We start from the raw sequence: 13,529 nt of genomic DNA, 5'->3' as shown, positions 1-13,529 counted from the left end.
TATGTGTGTATATGTGTATATATGTACATATATATTTGAAGTCTTTTAAACTAAATACAAAATGAGGTAGTTCAAGAAGGAAATGGGTTTGCTGCATCTGATATTAAAGTTTTCCTTTGTTACATTTTATGAAACTCCTCTCTGTTCTCTTGGAGCCCTGGTGGTATAGTGGTTAAGAGCTCGGCTGATAATCAAAAGGTCAGCAGTTCGAATTCACCAGCCGCTCTTTGGAAACCCTGTGGGGTAGTTCAACTGTGTCCCGTAGGGTTGCTATGAGTCAGAATCGACTCGACAGCAGCGAGTTTGGTTTTTTTTTTCCTCGCTGCTCTCTTAGACAAGGATTCCTACCTCAAGCTCAAGAACTGTTTTTTCAATTAGAACTACTTCCACTAAGTAGTAAATATTGCTTTAAATGAGAGAGTATTTTTATTAAATTGTTATTTAATTTAATCTCCTAAATAGATGTGACAAATGTAATTGTTTTCAAAGGAAAATACAGGATTGAATGTAAAACTGTCTTTCTAGCATGTGCAAATAGCTTTATATACTAACTGGTTTCTATGGTAATTCTTATAAGAGGCAAGCATTGTAATTATTACATCTTCTTGTTCCCTTTAGAAATGGACCGATTTTGACAAGATGTAGTGCTGCAGCGTGCCTGATGGGATATGTTCAGTCATGGCATCTGAACTTTGTAAGACGATCTCTGTGGCAAGGCTGGAAAAGCACAAGAATTTGTTCTTAAATTACAGGAATCTACACCATTTCCCACTGGAGTTACTGAAAGATGAGGGACTGCAGTACTTGGAGAGACTCTATATGAAAAGGAACTCCCTTACAACCTTGGTATAGTATTCTATTGCGTTTTGAAAAATTCATTTATTTGTTTGATCCTGACCAAGATATTTTTGTCATATTCAGACCAAGATGTATTTCCCCTCTTGTTATATAACAGGTAGTACAAACAGACCTGTAGGGTTCTCATTAGCTGAGGATTCATTATCCAAATCCCTGCAGCTATGAGGTTGCATGAGGAGTTGTGTAGGAAAGCAAAATAGTTACTACTGTAGCACTTATAGAATTAGTCCCCACTTAAAAGCCCCTCTTCATTTAGCATGTGCATCTGTCTTGGTCCATGCTTGCGTTGTGTGTTAGGCTTATCATGTGAGATTGGATGTTACAGCATCCAGCAGACCAGTTAAAAAGTAAAGAAGAGAAAGACGACCAAGGATGACTTTAATTACAGGTGTTTTAGTAAAGAACGATTTTGAAGATTAAAGTATTAAGAGAGGCATTAGGAGAGGGGGAAAAAAATAGACATTTGGAAAGCCTGATGCAGCCTCTGGGGTAGGGGTTGCGGACAAGAACAAAAGACCTCCTTTATGATTGTGCTGTGTAAGTCAAATGGTTTTGAATTGGACTATCATGCAATTAATTAGTTGGAAAAAATGTTGCAACAAGAGCAACATTTGATTCATTCTTTTTATGTTCTAAGAGTAATGACATAGTTATAACCTAAATTTTATTACATACAAGATAAGATAAACTATTTTAAAAATTTTTAAGAGAATGTCTTGGTCAAACCTTTTAGTCCCATTTTTTATTGTGAAATCTCTTTTTTAAATGGATTTACTTTATGTGGACTTTTGTGGTTATCAGTTAACCTGATTTAAATCTTGTACTTGAATTCTAGTTCTTACTCATTTTAGATGATTTGTGATGTTTTATTGTTTCTTTGTGAATTGGCTTATTCTTCATTCTGTTCTCTATATTGGATTTTACTACATATCTGGAAAGTATATTGATGGAGCACTTTCCTGGAAAAGCTTTATTTAATATATGTCAAATAACTACAGTGGGTAGAAAGCATTATCATATTTGCTGTATCTACAAGTAAAGATATGTGTCATTCGTTTGTAATGTTTGGCCTGTTGGTATGTACGTTATGTCAAGTGTCTAGTTAGATTTTTTTAATTAGTTTTTTTTTAGTTTTCAAACTTGGTAATCTATATACAGTTATATGAATCCTTTTTATAAAAACATCGAATGATGTGAAACTTTTTTTTAATCTGGTATTTCTTTTTCCCCTTTGGGGAAGAGTGGTATAAGAAATAATTTGTCAAGGATTATAGCCCACATTTCCCCATATTTGTTATTGATTTATAAAAGAAAAAGTTGTAATTACTTCTTAACCAGCACTCAAAGCCCAGTGGGGTAGACTTTGTTTAAAGAAATTGATCTTTGTTTATAAAACTTAGAATAAATTTTTGGTCCTGTGGCAGTTTCTTAGCTGAAATCTTCAATTTATGAAAATTTTTAAGTATCTACAATTTTAACTGATGCTCATAATGACTCTTAAGCAAACATTTTAAGCTCACGCTCGGCCACCTTTTAAATCATCAAAAATTAAATTGTTGCATATGTTTTTAATGATGCATGTATATATTTTATTTTAATTGTTTTCTCTCAACTAGAACATTTGATTCATGTACCTCAAGGAGCTTGGTAAACTATAAAATGCTGTACAGGTATCAGGTGGTGGTGTTAATAGCAGCAATGATCATAAAGCCATCTGATTCTCAGACTATACTAGATATAAGACAGCTTACTGCAGTTTTTGAAAGAAGATAGGCAATACTCGTTCCAGAGTGCTCTAAACAAGCAACTCTTAGGGCTTTTAGAATGTTTGCTTGTGTTATAGATAAGAGTTTCTAAAGGTGATTTAATATGTGGAATGTGACTTACAACTGACCAAAGGAAAAGCATTCATTGAAAAGATAGTATCTCAAAATACGTTGTGGATTAATTGGTCTTTCTTTTTTCTTTTAAGAAGCTTGAGAACCTGTCAGTCGTTCCCATTTTCAATTCGTTTTATTGTTTCATATTAACATTGTTTTATTGTAAGCCCCCTCCCCTTAACATCCCCCCCCAACCATGCACACTATCTGAAGCCTTTTGGTGAGAAGAGTTAGTCGTTGATGCCCAACTTCTGCCTTCTCCATTTTTCTCTTCAAGTTGCCTGGAATAGCACAGTGGTTTATATGTGTAGGATGTGTATATGTCAGATGTTCAGAACTTGGAGAATGCCTATATTTAGAGCTGAAGCACAGGGGAAAAGCCTTTTTATACATTTAAAAGAAACAACTTTTTAAATTTCTTCATTAAAAAAAAATACATGCCCTTATATCAGACTACAGAGGAATATATGGAAAGTAATTGTCTCTCTTTCGTGTTATCCATTTCTGTACTGTGGGGTAATCAGTGTTAATCGTTTGCTTATATTTTTCCACCCCTTTACTTGTTTTTATGTAATTATATAAAACTCTGTCTTTACATTTGTGTATGTTTTGTTTTCCCTTTTAAACAACAGAAATAGAATCATACTATACATATTTTTCTGAAACTTTCTTTTTTTACTTCATGGTTGATAGGACATTGACAGGTGCTCAGGGGGAAGAGTGTCATTCATTCATTCAACTTGTATTTATTGAGTACTTACTATGTACCCAGCACTGTTCACTGATGCTAGATACATCATAGAGTAAATTCTGACTCTCATGGAATTTTCATTTGTTGGCATTCCAAGTTGAAGACAAAAATATGAAATAAAATTCAATTGCAGAAAGTTTAATGGACAAGTCTAGGTGCCTGTTTTGCCTGGAGCAGTGGTTTGATTTGTTCCTCAGAGCCTCAGGTTTCCTGAGCAGTGCTGAGGTGAGGGATTATGGGCAGGTGCAAAGGAAGGACAGAGCAGGAGAGCGTCACCACTTCTGCCAGAGTACTCTCCTTTTGTTGCTTTATGCATGGTGCTGTCTACACAAAACCCCCCCACAGGTGGGATATGCAGAAGGGGCCTGTAGAAAACGTATTCAGACCCAATTTAGCAGGGTCATTTATTCAAAAAGTTGAATAAGTAAAATAGATGCAGCCAAAGCTGTTCTTCCCTTCTAAGAAACTGTATGGAATCGCTAGGAATCCACAGAGTGGAATAGTAAACCACTGACGTAGCACAGAGTTTGTGAGGGGATGAGTGGGAGATAAGACTGAGGTAAGCACTCTACATTAGGCCCAGGTCATGTGGAATCTTAAATACCTAAGAAGCTAGAAGTATAATTCTAATAGGCAATGTAGAGCCACTGAATATTTTTTGAATATGGGAGTATCAAGCTTACAGCTTCAGGTATTATTCTTTGGGATCTTTTCTGGATGAGGGTTTTGTAAATTTAGAAAGTTTATTTCATTGGCTGCCACACGTTTTCTTGACTGGTTGTTTTAAGTAGGTGGATTTAAAACTGATGGCTGGAGTATAGTATTCATTCATTTCCTTCACAAATATTTAAGCAGTACCTCAGTGTACCAGGGGCTATGCCAGTATTCAAGGTGACAGATTTATGCCCTGCCCTCATGGAGCCTCTACTCTGACAGGTAGTTACTAGAATCCTGTAAGTACAGACTGTTGGTTTGGTTTGCAACAGGGTTTATTTAACCTACTCTAGGGATCAAGGTGGAGCCCTGGTGGCTCAGTTGTTAAGACCTATGGCTGCTAACCAAAAGGTCAGCAGTTTGAATCCATGAGCTGCTCCATGGGAAACCCTACGGGGCAATTCTATGGATCATGGAGAGTCTCCCTGAGGAAATGATACTGAACTGAGGCTGGAAGGATGAGTAGGCATTAATCAGGTGAAAAAATGTCTTAGACTGGGTTCTCTAGAGAAATAAAACCAGTGAAGCGTGTGTGTGTGTGTGCGTGTGTGTATATACATATATACATATATATACATATATATGTATATATATATAAAGGGGGGGCAGGATTTATCTCAAGGAAATGGCTCATGTGGTTGTAGAGGCTGGCAACTTCCAAGTCCATGGGTCAGGCATCATCAGGCTGGAGACTTCTCCTGACTCACATAGCTGCAGGGGCTGACAAATCCGAGATCGGCAGGTCAGATGGCAGGCTACTGGCTCACGGGCTGTGGAGACCGACGAATCCCAAGATCGGCAAGTAAGATGACAGGACGCTGGCTCGAGTCCCAAGAACCGGAAGTCAGATGATGACGAGCCAGATGCAGGAGCCAGAGCAGGCAAGCTTTGTCAGAACATCCATATATATATTGGATGCAGGCCATACCCCTAAGGAAACTCCCTTTTCAACTGATCGGCTGCTCATATCACAAAATGGGGCATGACTGCATCAGATCACAAAATGGAGGATGACTATATCATTACATAACTGCCAGATTACATCATTATGTAACTACCAAACTAACAGTCAGACCACTGAGAGTCATGACCCAGCCAAATTGCCACAACTTTAACCATCACAGAAGGAATGAAGAACTTTACAGAGAGGGAAAAGCATGGACAAAAGCTCTGACGTTGGAGGGAGCACACATGATCAAAAAAATGAAGACCTATATATCATAGGTAGAACATAGAAAGTGGAGTGGACTACCAAAGAGGCCAGTAAGGAATGAGGCCACACATAGTCTTGAACACGTTGAGGTTTGGGGACTTTTTCATAACTAGTGACAATATGGAAGTGGAGATACTAAGTAGGCAGGTGGACAAGGTTGGTAGCTATAGAGGTACAGAAGAGATTTTAGTTGTAAAAAATGAGTCAGGCTTGGCCATTTCCCCTATGATTGACCCAGTCCGGAGACTTTAACTGGAACATTTGGGGAAAAAACATGCTCCATTGGGGTTGCTAAATTGATAGAATCTAAGCCTGAAGCTGTTGGTGGCCCTCTTGGCTACTTCCCTTGAGAGCCTGCCTTGGAATGAAGCAGGTACAGAGGAGAGCAGATCTGAGCAGCAAAGAGAAATGGCTTCCTGAGACATCTCTTGAATACCTGGATCCAGCATGCCTGGAATTAGATTTAGCTTTGGGCTTTTTTCTGTTCATTTATATATCCATCACTCATTCATTTAACACGTATTTACAGAGTGCCTATTAAGTAGTAGTTAATCTCATGGCAGGCGACCCCATGTGTGCAGAGTAGAGCTGCTCTATAGGATTTTCAAGGCTATAACTTTTTGAAAACAGATTGCCAGGCCTGTCTTCTGAGGCACCTCTGAGTAGGTTCGAACCACAACCTTTTGGCTACTAGTTGAACTCTTAACCATTCGTGCCACCCAGGGACTCCTGAGTCAGAATCGACTCAGTAACAACTAACAACAACAACAGCAGCAACTTGAGTTAATACACTTTTATTCTCCTTAAACTAGTTAGAAGTGGTTTTTTTCCCTTTGAAAAAAAATTCCTGATTAATAATATGTCTTTCAGGTTTCAGTTGTAAAAAGCTGCATGGATGGTGGTTTACCAAGCTAGGGGATATTAGAGGTAGAGGAGGTTCTAGGAGGGAAAAAGTGTTTCAGGACCCGTGAGAGTTCTGAGATATTCATATCTATGTACATAGATAGCAATATAAACTATTATTTATATACATACGTATACATATGTGTATATATGTGAATCTTTGGCATGGTGATGATAATAGAAACCAAGGACAAGAATGAGATTGCTCGCAAATTGGAAAAGAAATTCCTTTAAATTTAAATTCCCTTGTTTAAAAGTTGGGTATAAGAAGATGAGGAGCAACTGTCAAAGCGGCAGAAGGAAAACCAAGAGTTTGGTATTATGGAGGCCAGAGAAAAAGTGTTTTAAGAAGGTGTGATTAGTACTTAAACATCAAATATGATTAGGACTAATGTGTCCACGAACTTTAGTGGCAAGGTGATGGTGACATGCTGGGGCATGTCTTAGTCTCCTAGTGCTGCTGTAACAAAAATAGCACAATTGGGTGGCTTTAAAGAACAGAAGTTTATCTTCTCATAGTTCAGGAGGCTAGAAGTCCAAATTCAGGGTGCTGGCTCCAGGGTTTGATCCTTCTTTGTCTTTTTCAGCTCCTAGTAGCTGCTTGCAGTCCTTGGCCTTCCTGGGTTTGTAGATGCATCTGCCTCTGTCATCACATGGCATCTGTCTCCCCACTGTGTATGTGTCTCTCTGTGTCTGTTTTCCCTTTTAATAAGACACCACTCAGAATGGATTAGGTTTAGGACTCAACCTTTTCTGGGATGACTTCATTCTCATAATGAAAGAAAAATCCTATTTCCAAACAGGATCACATTCAAGTACAGGGGTTAGACTTCAGCATTCTGTTTGAGGGACACAGTTCAATTCATAACAAGGGGTAGAAGCTCTAGGGAGTGAAGTCCAAGTTCAAGTGGGGTAGGTGTGAGATGGGTGAGAAAGGTGACAGCAGGTCTTGAAGTATGGCTATGCAGTGGCAGAGCGAGAGATGGCCATTGCTGGATGGGGGTTGGCATCAAAGGGAATTATTTTTCTTCTCCTTTTCTTTGCTCTTTCCCTGTCCTCTCTTCTAAGATGAAAGATTTGAGCCTGTTTCTAGATGCTAATGTGAAATCTCTGTAAGAGAGGAGTTGAAGTTACAGAAAAAGGAAATAATTAAAAGTCCAAGTTTCCTAAGAAGGCAGGAGGGGATGGACTTCAGAACACAGGTGGAGGGATTGACTTTGGGAATAGTATCCTTTCCTCCTTTCTAACAAGAGAAAGAACGGAAGGATAGGTGCAAAAATAGATATAGATTAGGGAGAGACAGGCAGTTGTGAGGGTTCTGCATGATGACTTCCGTTTCCCTTTACCAGGCAAGGCCGTCTGCTTGGGGAGTGAAGATTTGTGCAGGTTTGAAATTATTGTTGCGAAATCACACGGCGGCTTGGCTAGAGAAATGTAGAAGAATCGTTGAGCATTATTTAGCAGGCATTCAATGGCTGGGCTAATAGTGGGACCATCTGCTTGTTTGGGGGATTTTCTCTTGCAGTGTTTGGCTGTCTGAGGTATGAAGAAGGTGGACTGTTGAATTCATGCAGTTTGGGATTTTGCCAGGTGGGTACAATGCAAGGACAGAGGAACCAAGAGGGTTTAGGATTTTGTCAGGAGAGTGATTAAAATTATGGGCTATGGAATCTTAGCTGGATTGGAGGCAAACAATAAAAGGAGGAGTGAATGAATAGAGAACAAAAAGGAGCCAAAGGACTAGAGGACTCATTCATTGATAGTTAAGATCTAATGTAGTGGCTTAGTTGAGTAGCTATCTGGGAGGATAGCATGTTGTGGTCGCAGAGAGAAACTTCAGTCTTGGAGAAGTTTCGCATGAAGCAAAGGTCTGGGGGGTGCAGGGTGGAGGATGCTGAGGGGGAGCCAACACCCTCCTTTTGTAAAAGGGAGTCTTTTATAAGAGGGAGAAGAAATGTATTAGCTGTAGAAGCGTTTGAGGGCTGCTGTTCCAGGAAGGAGTCTGTCTTTGGTAGCCAAACTCAGGACTGGGAGGTAAGACTCAGGTTCTGTATGCTTAACCTTCTTCAACCTCAGTTCCCTCACTGATAAAAGGCCACAAGAGACTTAGGTGGGAAAAAAAAAAAAAATCTTGGCCTGGAAGCAAAATAACTTAATGAATCTGCCAACTTTTTCACTTAATGAGGGCAGTGGGCAGGCAGCCTTTCTGGGGAAATGAAAGAGTATCAGGAGATCTCACGATTGCCAATGTTATTCGTAAATATGAATGGATAACAAAGAGGCATCTAAATTTTAATGAAAGAGGGGTGGCCACCTAAGCAATAAGAGCAGATGGATCCTGATTAAGCAATTAATCTATGCAATAGGAGAGAACTAAAAAATTACATCCTACTGAGATTGAAGGGAAGAGGTGATCTGTCAGTCATGCTCCTGAGTTGGGGTCGGGGGTAGGGAACAGATGTTTTCTTTTTCCTGTTGGCCCAGGAGACAACTTTGCTGACCCTCCCCATCAAAAATGAACAGCTAAATCATAAAAGAATACGCATAGTCACACTACACAAAAAATGTTCAATTTCCAGTAGAAGAAGTGGCAAAACGTTGATCTTATTTATTTATCAGACTGGCAAAGATTACAAAGACAGATAGCTAGTGTTGAAGATTATTAATGCCTAATGTTGGAGATAATGTGGAGAAGATATTATCACATACTGTTGGAAGGACTGGAAATTGATTCAGTGTTTTTGGTGGGCAGTTGGGCCATCTAGCAAAATTTTACATGAGACTATGTTTGAATCAGCATTTCCACTTGCAAGAATTTACCCAACAGAAAAAAAAAGTCAAATAAATAAGAATATTCATCTGAGCATTGTGTATTATGAAAAACTGTACAGATCTAAATGTCCATCAACTGGTTAAAACGGGATAGCAGCTAACATCTTTTTGAGTACTTACTAAGTTCAGGTGCTGTGTGCAACAGCTTACATGTATTAATTTATGTAATCTTGAAAACCTATGAAGTAGGTACTACTATTATTCTTGCTTTATAGATGAATAAACATAAGGTATAAAAAAAGATGTACAACAACTTTAATAGTGGTTATAGCTGTGAATAAGGAGCCCTGGTAGCACAGTGGTTAAGTGTGTGGCTGCTAACTGAAAGGTCAGCAGTGCAAACCCACCAACTGCTCTGTGAGAGAAAAGACTTGGAGATCTGTTGCCATAAAGATTATAGCCTAGGAAACCCTATGGGGCAGTTCTCCTCTGTCATATAGGATGTCTGTGATTTGGAATCAACTAGACAGCACATAATATAGCTGTGGATGGGTGGAGGGAATGAGTAAGCATAAATACATAAGTAAATGTAAGTACAAAAGCAAGTATAAATACTTACATAAGTATATAGTAAAAGGGAAAGGCTCTACTATTAAGTTTGGTTTATATTCTTTTTAATAAATATTATTTTTATAAAAAATTACAATAAGATGGTTGGAATATAGTACTATTAAGGTTTTATCCAGAAATCCTGGTGGCATAGTGGTTAAGAGCTACGGCTACTAACCAAAAGTTCGGCAGTTCAAATCCACCAGGTGCTTCTTGGAAACTGTATGGGGCAGTTCTGCTCTGTCCTGTAGGGTCGCTATGAATTGGAATCGACTCGACGGCAATGGGTTTAAGGTTTTATCTAGTGATGAAATTTTCCTCATCAGTGAGTCTAAGTATTTGATTTTGTTTACAATAATGGTGATGCCTATATTTTTGCTGTTTTGACATAGCTCGCTCCTTGCAACTGGTGGCTGGGTTGAGGGTGAGAGGTGTTAGTGTCTGGGAAAGTTTACACAGCTACCTCCTCTACCTCCCTTTGAATTCAGTAATAGGGTCTGGTTCAAGTGAACATTGGAACACCTTGAAGGAAAAAAAATGTTAATGAGATGTTATAAAAGAGCGTCATAAAACCAAATGTGGTAGAAGACCTTTTTTTCCAGTTGCTGTCAAGTTGATGCAGACTTCTGGTGACCCCATATGTCAGAGAAGTATGCTCCATAGGGTTTTCAGTGGCTGATTTTTTTTCCCCAAAAAGAGATCACCATGATTTGCTCTGTTCTGGAGCTAGCTCTGCATAAAAGCATGTTAGTTATTTCTTAAATTAGGTGGACTTTGATAAGTCATAATACAGTATGACTTACATACAATAGCAGAGGATTCTGATGCTCTGTGTGTGTTTTAGTGCTTATGTGTAATACATGGTATTGTTGTTGTCTGACCTATAATTCTGTTTATTGAGTCTTAGAATTTCAAAGCTAAAAGGAGCTTTATAGATAATGTAGACATTTTTTTTTTTCTTTTTGAGAAAACTAAGCTTAGAAGAGGTTACTGGATGGGTCTAAAGTCACTTTTATGGCCAGTTAGGGCGAAAGCCAGGTCTCCCAATTTGTAGTCCTGTCAGTCTTGCCTGTATTTTAATTCTGCAAGTATTTATTGATGACCTATTTTATCCTAGAACCATGTAGTTCAAATTTAACCAGATTTACCCTCTGTAGAGAACTGAGGTGTTTCATGTCAAGTGGATTTTCCTGGTTACCTCCATGAGGTTTATCTCTGAGTTTTATTGTGAGTAAAATTCTAACTTTTCTTGATAGAGATATTTTAAAACACATCGTTTTATACTTGAAAAAAAGTATGAGGAGCTTGATTCAGAAGAGGACATGGAAGGAGGGATATCATTGCTAATGTCAGATGGACCTTGCCTAAAAGCAGAGAATCCCAGAAAGATGTTTACCTGTGTTTTGTTGACTTCGCAAAGGCATTTGACTGTGTGAATCATAACAAATTATGGATAAGATAGTGAAAAATGGGAATTCCAGAACACTTACCATATTTTTATACAAATAATATGCACCTTCTACATTTGTTTGCCAACTGCACCCTCCTGTTGTAGAGTATTTTCATAAGTGCTGCTATGTCCTTTTTTTTTTTTTTAACATGTTGCTGTAAAAAAATTAGCATAGTGTGCTTATGAAGATACCTTGTGGTGGGGTGGTGGGCATGATTGACAAACAAACATAGGAAGCACATGTTGTTTGTGTAAAAATACAGTAATTGTGCTCATACGGAACTTGTACATAGACCAAGGGGCAGTTGTTCAAACAGAACAAGGGGATGCTGCATGGTTTAAAATCAGGAAAGGTGTGTGTCAGGGTTGTATTCTTTCACCATACTTATTCAGTCTGTGTGCTGAGCAAATAATCTGAGAAGCTGGACTATATGAAGAAGAATACAGCATCAGGATCGGAGGAAAACTCATTAACAACCTGTGATATGTGGATGACACAACCTTGCTTGCTAAGTGCAAAGAGGACTTGAAACACTTAGTGATGAAGATCAAAGACTATAGCCTTCAGTAGTGATTACACCTCAACATAAAAAAAGCAGAAATCCTCACAACTGGACCATAAACAACATCATAATAGATGGAGAAAATATTGAAGTTGTCAAGAATTTCATTTTACTTGTATCCATAGTCAATGCCCTTGGAAGCAGCAGTCAAGAAATCAAATGATGTATTGCACTAGGCAAATTTGTCACAAAAGACCTCTTTAGAGTGTTGTAAAGCAAAGATGTCACCTTGAGGACTAAGGTGCACCTGACCCAAGCCATGGTATTTTTAATAGCCTCATATGCATGTGAAAGCTGGACAGTGAATAAGGAAGTTGGAAGAAGAATTGATGCGTTTGAATTATGTTGTTGGCGAAGAAAGTTGAGTATACCATGGACTGCCAGAAGAGCGAACACATTTATCTTGGAAGAAGTACAGCTAGAATGTTCCTTAGAAGCGAGGATGGTAAGACTTTGTCTCACGTACTTTGGGCATGTTATCAGGAGGGACCAGTCTCTGGAGAAGGACACATGCTTGGTAAAGTAGAGGGCCAGCAAAAAAGACGAAGACCTTCAACGAGATGGATTGACATAATGGCTGCAAGAATGGGCTCAAACATAACAACGATTTGTGAGGATGACCAGGATTGGCAGTGTTTCGTTCTGTCTTACATAGGGTCACTATTAGTTGCAACCGACTGGACGGCACCTAACAACAACAATTCTTTATTTGTGTGTGTGTTTTTTTTCTGCTGCCTGAAAAATTCCATTTATAAAATCTTATTTCTTGTTGAATGCAATTAAAGAGGTTTTTTTAAAATAAAAAAAAATAGCTAGGTAGGGGCAAGTGATTCTCTAATCTTTATGCTTTGTTTATGTTGTTTTTGTTATGGTATGTATGTACCTTTTATTTTATTGTACTTCAGGTGAACGCTTACAGAACGTATAGTTTTTCAGGAAACAGTAGTACACATATTGTTTTATGACATTGGTTAACAACCCCACAACATGTCAACCCTCTAACTTCTCAACCTTTTTTATGGTGAAAATACACATAGCCAAAGATACACTATTTCAAAAATTTCTACATGCACAGTTCAGTGACACTGACTACACTCTTCCAGTTGTGTTGCTATTCTCACTTAAGATGAAGGCTTACAGAACAAAATAGTTTCTCATTTAACAGTTGCTACACATATTGCCCTATGACAATGGTTAACAATCTCACAAAACATCAACAATATCCTTACTCAACCTTGGGTTCCCTATCACCAGCTTCCCTGTCCCCTTCTGGCTTCTGGCCCTTGTCCCTGGACTGCTGTACCTCATTAGTCCCATTTGTTTTTACGGGACTGCCCACTCCCAGGCTGAATGGTGAACCTCGGAGATAACTTCACCACTGAGCTAAAAGGGTGTCTGGGGGCCATACTCTAGGGGTTTCTCCAGTCTTCTTTAGGCCAGCAAATCTGGTTCTTTTTTTGTGAGTTAGAATTATGTTCTACATCATTCTCCATCTCTGTCCAGAACCCTCTGTTGTGATCCTGGTCAGAGCAGTCGGTGGTAGCCGGGCACTATCTAGCTGTACTGGACTCAGTCCGGTGGAGGCCTTGGTAGCTGCAGTCCGTTAATCCTTCGGACCAGTCTTTTCCTTGTATCCTGTTCTCTTCATTCGGCCTTGCTTCTGAAGGGATGAGACCAGTGGAGTATCTTAGATGGCCGCTTACAGGCCTTGAAGACCCCAAACACTACTCACCAATGTAGAGTGTAGAACATTGTCTTTATAAACTGTGTTATGCCAATTGAGCCAGATGTTCCCCGAGACCGTGGTCCCCACAGC

At 38.9% G+C, this 13,529-nt stretch overlaps 1 protein-coding gene across 2 annotated transcripts in view; it reads left to right on the top strand.

Moving 5' to 3' along the window:
- Nucleotides 1–13,529, top strand: part of LRRC28 (leucine rich repeat containing 28) — a 236,409-nt gene that overhangs the window by 3,738 nt on the left and 219,142 nt on the right. For both annotated transcript variants that reach the window (XM_004372654.2, XM_023727874.1), the window contains exon 2: nucleotides 619–846. In XM_004372654.2, the coding sequence (XP_004372711.1) occupies nucleotides 679–846 (168 nt within the window). In that variant the 5' untranslated portion in view covers nucleotides 619–678. The remainder of the gene's footprint in view (nucleotides 1–618; nucleotides 847–13,529) is intronic.

The sequence above is a fragment of the Trichechus manatus genome, unplaced genomic scaffold (assembly GCF_000243295.1).
Source record: "Trichechus manatus latirostris isolate Lorelei unplaced genomic scaffold, TriManLat1.0 scaffold00019, whole genome shotgun sequence".
In the NCBI taxonomy this organism is placed as follows: Eukaryota; Metazoa; Chordata; class Mammalia; order Sirenia; family Trichechidae; genus Trichechus; species Trichechus manatus.
Note: the sequence above shows the minus strand (reverse complement) of the source record. Positions and strands in the feature narration are given on the sequence as shown.